Source organism: Gallinula chloropus, assembly GCF_964237585.1.
Source record: "Gallinula chloropus genome assembly, chromosome: 25".
Taxonomy (NCBI): domain Eukaryota; kingdom Metazoa; phylum Chordata; class Aves; order Gruiformes; family Rallidae; genus Gallinula; species Gallinula chloropus.
The window spans coordinates 4072361-4080721 of record NC_140110.1 but is presented as its reverse complement, the minus strand read 5'-3'; the positions used below and the strand labels follow the sequence as shown (position 1 = coordinate 4080721).

The 8361-nt window shown below is 49.9% G+C and overlaps 1 protein-coding gene across 1 annotated transcript; it reads left to right on the top strand.

The window, feature by feature from the left end:
• Positions 1 to 687: 687 nt before the first annotated feature.
• LOC311200800 (olfactory receptor 14C36-like) lies at positions 688 to 1611 on the top strand (the record flags this gene model as incomplete). The annotated part of the gene is made up of 1 exon (XM_084275106.1): positions 688 to 1611. The coding sequence occupies one exon, from the start codon at positions 688 to 690 to the stop codon at positions 1609 to 1611; it is 924 nt and encodes a 307-aa protein (XP_084131232.1).
• Between the last annotated feature and the right edge of the window lie 6750 nt (positions 1612 to 8361).

Genomic DNA, 8361 nt, shown 5'->3' with positions numbered 1-8361 from the left:
GGAAATGCTGCTCATCGCCTGTGTTTGGCCAACTGCAATGAGCCCTGTGTGTCCCTGGCTGGGAGAAGGGAGCTGAGATCTTCCTTGGGTAGGATGAGACCTCAGGAGGGCTTTGGAGCTCTGCCCTGTGAGACTGGATTCCTCTGCTCTGTATGGGGTCCAGTTTCTTATGCGGGGAACAGCAGGGTGTGATCACAGAGTGTCCAGCACAGGGCAGCTGAGACCAGGGCTGATGGACAGAGCAGCTCTCCCCACTCTACACTCAGGGGAAGGTTTCACTGGCACTGCAGCAGCAATGTCAGGCAGTGCAGACAGAACAAACACTCCTCAGGTACAGGCAGGAGAAAACCAAAGCTGCAAAGCTCTGCTCTGCCATAGGGTGAAACTGGAGTGACAGTGCTGAAAAGCTCATTCCTATCCACAGGGGACTTAGTCTGAGATCACACCATCCTTCTATTTACTGACTGCTGCCAGGCAGGACTGAGTTCTCATGAGCCCACAGCTGACCCTCCTCCCATCAGTGGTATGCTCCAGCCAGCACAAAGGAGACCTCCCAAAAGGGACCTCCTGAATATAGAGTCAATCTGAGGGCATTCACTACGAATTGGAAGAGGCCTCATATAAGAATTCACGAAGTTCTCACTGCCTTTTCCTCCTTGGACAGGTCTCTACACTTGATGGTAGCAGATGTCCAACAGCAGCTCCATCAGCCAGTTCCTCCTCCTGCCCTTTGCAGACACACGGGAGCTGCAGCTCCTGCACTTCTGCCTCTTCCTGGGCATCTACCTGGCTGCTCTCCTGGGCAATGGCCTCATCATCATCACCATAGCCTGTGACCACCACCTCCACACCCCCATGTACTTCTTCCTCCTCAACCTCGCTGTTACTGACCTTGGCTGCATCTCCACCACTGTTCCCAAATCCATGGCCAATTCCCTGTGGGACACCAGGGCCATTTCCTACACAGGATGTGTGGCTCAACTCTTTTTCTTTGTATTTTTGATTGTCACAGAGTACTTTCTTCTCACTGTCATGGCCTATGACCGCTACGTTGCCATCTGCTACCCCCTGCACTATGGGACCCTCCTGGGCAGCAGAGCTTGTGTCCACATGGCAGCAGCTGCCTGGGGCAGTGGGTTTCTCAATGCTGTGCTGCACACAGGCAATACATTTTCACTGCCCCTCTGCCATGGCAATGCTGTTGACCAGCTCTTCTGTGAAATACCCCAGATCCTCAAGCTCTCCTGCTCAGATGCCTACCTCAGGGAAACTGGACTCACTGTGCTCAGTTCCTGTTTAGTTTTGGCATGTTTTGTGTTCATTGTGGTGTCCTATGTGCAGATCTTCAGGGCCGTGCTGAGGATCCCCTCGCAGCAGGGACGGCACAAAGCCTTTTCCACCTGCCTCCCTCACCTGGCCGTGGTCTCCCTCTTTGTCAGCACTGCTGTGTTTTCTTACCTGAAGCCCCCCTCCATCTCCTCCCTATTTCTGGTACTCTTATTGGCATTTCTTTACTCGGTTTTTCCACCAGCAGTGAACCCCCTCATCTACAGCATGAGGAACCAGGAGCTCAAAGACGCCGTGTGGAAACTGATGACTGGATGTTTCTAAGCAGCAATAAACTGCTCATTTTCTTCTGCATATCGCTGGTCATTTAACTCATGTTAGGACCAGTGTTTATTTAGTAGTTTTTAATTGGCTTTTTTCCTTTAATTTTGTCTATGCTGTAATTACATATTTCTCATTCATCCCATTCCTCCTGCAGTATGTCCAGGTCTTGGTGAACCCAGACATTACAGAAGAAATATGTACTTCCCCTGTACCTGCATTACCATAAGTCTGTCTCTGTTATCTCCCTCATCATTCGTTTTTTTCCACCTCTCCTGATGATATGGCCGTGCCTAAGGACAGCTTTTCAGCAGACTGGTTGGATGTATGAACTTCAATTCCTCACAGGTTACCAACTCTGATCGCTCTTTGGTCATTCAGATGCTGCTCAACTCTCCAGGTTCTGTGTTGTGCTTCAGAGTTGGAAAACATCCCATCTTTCAGAAGTCTAATGAAGTTCTCTGTAATGTCCAGGATAGAGTTAATTTTCCTTCTAGCTGCCAGTGGAATGCAAACTATGGGAGCAGGGATGAGAACAGTGCTGATAGAACATGGATGTTTCTAGTTGTTACCAGGCAATCAAGGACTTTTCAGTTGTTCGTATTTCCCTGCTAAGGAGAAGGTGATCTGAACTGGCTGAAGAGGGGATTCCATTCCAATTACTAGATGCTCGGCATAAAGGGTTGATTGGTGGTGGAAGGAGGAGGCAGCTCCAGGATGCACGGATTTGGGAACGGTCCATTTTTGGGATGACTCTGAGCTGTATGTTCTGAGCTTTCCAGTTGGGTGAGAAACCACACTGTGTATCACCAGATTTGTATATTTCATTATGAAGTCCTACTGTTGTTTCTCTCTCTTTGCTGCTCCAGTAAACTGTCCTTTTCCCAATCTCGAGGTTATGGATTCATTGGGTTTCCTTCTCCCTCCCTTTCCCCCTCCCTCAATTCCTCCCTCCCCACACCCTCTTAAAGAATAAGCAGCTGCCTGGTGCCTGGCTCTCAGCTGGGGCAAAACCACGACATGTCAGAAATTCAGTCTGTCAATAGCTAAGGTTATGGGACTGCTGGTGTGCTACCTGCAGAGGTTTCATGCCAGGAACACCTTTTCTTCAGCAGCTATTACAATACGTCTTATAAGTTGGAAGGTGGATCCTGGTAGAGACGGAAAATTATGTCAAGGAATATTAGGGTCATGTCCGTTGTAAGAATCTGCAGCTTCCTGTCCACTCCCTGGGAAGGCTTCAGGCCAGGAATATCCTTCATCCCTCACACCTTTTGCTTGGGACATACTGCTGGATGTTTAACAGGTTGAAAGGTGGGTGTTGGTATAGCTGGAAAGTGCAGCACCATATTACTGGCCTAAACCTCCCCTTTCCCTCCTCAAATGCCCACATATCCAGTCCCAGCACCTCGCTAACACATCCCCACGCTCACTCCCAGCACCCATGAGTTCCCCTGCAACCCCAGCTCCCTCAGCACCACCCTAGAACTCCTGGTAGGCCCCCCAGCATGACATTGTCACCCAGCCCTCCCTTTTTCACTCCCAAAAGTCCCCAAATCACCCCAGAGCCCCCCTACAATCCCCAAATTTCATCTCAGCACCAACTGGTTCCTCCCATCCTCATCCCCACGTTAACTCACCTAGCCCATCTTTTATACCTCCCCACCCCTCCCCCCCCCCAAACCTCCCTTTTTCATTTCCAAATCCCTGCATATCTCACGCAAGTGCTCCCATACACCCCCCTCCTTCATCAATCACGGGTACCCCTCCATGCTTTGACCCCCCTCTCAGCCTACCCTTAACCCCACCCAGAACCCTTGGTGGCCCCCCACCTCCCTGGTATGCTTTTCAAACCCCCCTTCCCCTAACAAATCTCACCATGCCCCCCCCAGCACATCCTACGCCACCTCCATGCCATTGCAGCACATATGCTGGAATGCTATGTGCCATGCCTCCTTTATGCACCCCAGCACTCCTTGGTGGCCCCCCAACACCCTCATAAACCCCACAACCTACTCTTTTCACCCTCAAATCCCTCGATATCTCCCCCTATCATTCCCGTATGCCCCCATGCCCCCCCCCCCAGAAACAAAGGGTTCCCCTACAACTACTTAAGACCCCTCAACCAAACCTTAACTCCCCAGCACCATCTATACCCCATATTACTCCCCCAAACCCTCTCCTTTTAACCCCCAAATCCCAACAGATCCACCCACAACAACCCCTAAAACCCCTACAAGCCCCCCCCTGAAAAATTAAGTGATCCCACTCTGTCCCCAGCCTCTTTTTAACTCCCCCCAAAAGCTTTTATACCCCTAAACACCATATTATCCCGCCCCAAATCCCACTGTAGTGAGGGAGGTAATATGGTGCTGAGGGTGTATGGAAGTGAGTGGGAGAGAAGGGTCTCTTTTATGTCAGGGCTGAGATCAGCCATGTTCAGAATCATATTGGCCACCTTGCTTTGCCTCATCCTTCTTACACCGACTTGTTTTGCTCCTGGAAATGAGCTGTTGCTCCTGAGCCTGGCTATCTGCAGACAGGGAAGGGACTGGCATGGATAGACATAAAGCAGGTGTGTTTGGAATAGCAGCCACACACAGAGGAAAGGGGATGAGGAGAAAATGCTTTTGTCCTACACTGTAAAAAGCCCAACACCGGCCCCACCCCCCAATAAAGCAAGGAAATGGGAATAGCACTTCTAAAGGTAATGAAGACTTTGCAACAGATGAAGGAAGTACTGTCACAGAATCACAGAATCACTGAATATCCAGAGTTGGAACGGACCTTGAAAGATCATCTAGTCCAAACCCCTGCCAGAGCGGGATCACCCAGACTAAATCACACAGGAACACATCCAGACAGGTTTGAATGTCTCCCGAGGAGGAGACTCCCCAACCTCTCTGGGCAGCCTGTCCCAGGGCTCTGTCACCATTACAGTGAAATAGTTTCTCCTTACATTCACATTCAACTTCCTCCGCTCCAGCTTGCACCTCTTGTCCTTTGTCCTATCGCTGACCATCACTGAGAAGAGCCTGGATTCCTCCTACTGACACTCACCCTTTATATATATATAAACCTGAACGAGGTCAGCCCTCAGTTTCCTCTTCTCCAAGCTAAAGAGGCCCAGCTCCCTCAGCCTTGCCTCATAAGGAAGGTTTTCTACTTTTGGGGTCGTTGAGCTGGGCTCTTTCAAGGGGTTCTCTGTCCTTATTGAACTGAGGGGCTGAGAGCTGGACCCAACATACCAGGTGCAGTCTCACCAATGCAGAGGAGAGAGGGAGAAGGACATCTCTTGACCTACTAACCACATCCATTCTCATACACCCCAGGATGCCACTGGCCTTCTTAGCCAGGAGGGCACATTGATGGCTCATGGTCATCCTGCTGTCCACCAGGACCCCCAGGTCCCTCTCACCTATGGATCTCTCTAACAGGCCAGTCCCCTACCTATACTAATGGATATTCTTGGGGATCTTCTTCCCCTGCTGCAAGACCCTACACTTGCCCTTGTCAAATCTCATAAACTTCTCCCTGCAAGTAGTAGTGTCAAGAACAACTCCAAATATACAAAAAATTCATGAGGCAATCACAGTCCTGGCCTGCTGTGGTGCACTGGGGAGCTGGAAGAAGATTCCTGAACTTTGACCCAAATGAAGTTAACCCTGATGAAGTTTGTGGGTTATACAGAACTCAGTGGGGAATGTAGGAACTTGGGAAGGGATTGTTATCTGGCAGGAAGATATGGACAGGCTGGAAGAGTGGGAAAGGTCAAGTGTGGGGACTAGGAGCTGGGAAAGCATGATCCAGGAGCGCAGCACTGACTGGGATCCACCTGGCTGGAGAAGAGCTCTGTGGAAAGGGACCTGGGGGTTCCTGTGAACAAGCAGCTCACTAGGAATAAACAGAGTGCTGCTGCAGCAAACAACTCCAAGGGGCATCAGCATGGGGATCACCAGCAGACATAAAGAAGTCACTGTCCCACTCTACTCAGCACTTGTCAGCCCATACTTGGAATACTGGGTGCAGTTTTGGTCGCTGCTCTAAAATAAATAAGTTATGTCCAGGCTGGAGAAGGGTCCAGAGAAGGGCTACAAAGATGACCCAAGGCCTGGGCAGCCTGCCATCTGAGGAAAGGCTGAGGGAGCTGGTTTATTTCAGCCTGCAGAACAAAAAGGCTTAGGGGAGACCTCACCAACAGATCCCAGTACTGAAAAGCTGTCTACAAAGAAGGGAGAGACTCCTGTTTTTAGAAGGAATCACATGAAATAGCTGAAGAATAATGGGTGCAAGTTCCCCCTGGAGAGGAGGACACAGGGAAAACCTTTTATCCTGAGAACAATCAGCCTTTGGCATAATCTCTCATGGGAAGTGATGGATTCCCCAACATCAGATGTTTATAACATTCAGTGGGATGGGGTGTGGGGACACTGGTCTATGTGGTGATTTTATTGAGACTGAGCATTAGCTGAATAAAGGTGGACCAAATGATCCCATCATACCCAATAGTCTGTGATGATTCTATTGATATCATTGCTATCCTCCAGAATCCTTCTGGAGTGGTTGAGCCCTTGTATATTGAACTAGAATGGTGGCCTGGTTTTGGCCAGGATAGGGTTAATTTTCTTTCTAGCAGCATGTGGATTTGGGAGTTTGGATGAGAACAGTGCTGATAACACAAGGATGATTTAGTTGTGTACAAGCAGTCAGGGACTTTTCCATTGTTCATACAGCCTTGTTCATTATAAGGCGGGGGGCACCCAGGAGCTGGGAGGGGACACAGCCAAGACAGGTGACCCAAACTGGCCAAAGAGCATATTCCATTCAATTACACTGAGCTCATGTGAAGATAGAGGGTTGTTTGGGGAGGATCATACAGACCCAGGATGTGCAGCTTAGTGGAGTGTCCAGCCTCAGGACAGCTCTGAGCTGTACGGCCTGAGCTGTGCAGTTCAGTGGGAAACTGCATTGTGCATTACCAGTTGTGTATATTCTGCTACAAAGTCCTATTGTTGGTGTTTCTGTCTCTGTCTCTCTGCTGTCCCAGTAAACTGTCCTTATCCCAAACCACAGGGTTTGTGGTTTTCTGGTAATGCAGGTACAGGGGATGAAGAGCATTTCTTTGTCTGCCTTTGATACCGATGCTGGAAATTCCCATTCTGACATGGTGGGAAAGCATTGCCATTTCAGACTAGTCAAGAGATTCAGCTATTGAAAAAGAGCTTGTGAACATGTTTAAAAATGTAAGGGAAAAGGTAAAAAGAAGGAAAAAAATGGCCTTGGCTTGCAGACCTAATGCAAAGAGAGCAGAGCTCGTCATTACGCAGTGTGTGGGTGAGACTGGAACTGGAGATACTGTATTAGCAAAGGATGAACGTGGAGCATGTTATTGCAGCTTAGAAAAACTGGAAGGTAAAAGCCAAAAACCCGATCTGAATAATCTAAAAAAACAGGGAGTGGTCGTAACATGAGTTACAGTTTTGGTGTTTATTATTATTATTATGAGCAGTTTATTACTGCTAAAAACATCCAGTCATCAGTTTCCACAGGGCATCCTTGAGCTCCTGGTTCCTCATGCTGTAGATGAGGGGGTTCACTGCTGGTGGAAACACTAGGTAATGACACTACAAGGTCCTTCCAGCCCCATGGCTGAGAGCAAGGATGAGGGCTCTGGAGAGAGTCACCTGACTCCCTTCCTTCCACAGGGGAAAAGAGTCCCCTCACTGTCCCTGACTGTGTCTTCTGTCTCATGCAGAGACAAGGAAAGGTGATTCTCCTGCCCAGCTCTGATCAGGAGAAATGACAGAAAGATTTCTCCCCAGATGACGGAGGTAACTTTAGTGAGGACTTCAGTGTCTTTCCAAGTTGGTTCCTTGGAGCTCCAGAGACACCTTGAAGGAGCCCAGAGGGGATGGAGTATGTGACGCCTTCACCTGCTCCTCTGCTGTGAGCTGGGCTGGACTCCTGGGATGAAGGGAGCCACTGCAACCCAGCAGCCCTGACAAGAGACAGCTCTGGCCAGGAGCAGCTCCTCTGCCAAGCACACAGGGCTGGGGACACTGCCTGTAGGCTCTGAGGGGAGAGCTGTGAGGCTGAGAGAGCTGATGGATGCTGAGAGCTCACTGGAGGAGAAATCTCCACAGCACTCTGCCTGGTATGTCTGTGGGTGCAGGGCAATGCAGGTTCTGTTCCTGGAGGGATCTCCTAAAGCTGGGACATGGGGCAGTGTGTGGGCTCTGTCAGAAGGACAGGTTCTCTATGGGACCAGAAGGTGCTGCCTGGCAGGGATGCCCTTCTGCCCCAGCAGAGGGACAGGGCAGGACAGCTGTCTTCTCCTGGTCATGGCTGCAGAGGTGTGAAGCAGTGTGTGCACCCATGGGTGCCCAGGGCTGTCCTTGTGAGCAGGGTCCCAACACCTTGTGGCTGTGTGTTGGGGCAGGGGCTTTGCTGCTGCCAGGGTCAGCACTCAGCCTGCTTGTTGGGCTTTAGACAGAGATAGTGACAGCAGTTGTGGGTTGTAGGAGAGACCCAGGGAAGGGCTGCGTAAGGTCCTTCTGCTGCAAGAAAGGGCTGCATGGGTCAAGTTTACTCCCAGTTCCATCTGATCTATGAGAAATTGCGAAGGATCTTTGAAGAACAATATCAAGGAAGCATTTTCCTGCCAGGCTAAGTCTTAGCTTTGACTTTTCCTCTCTTGTGGGCTGGGCTGACTGTGGTATATTAGAACTTATTTCTCCCCTCAGTAATATGCAA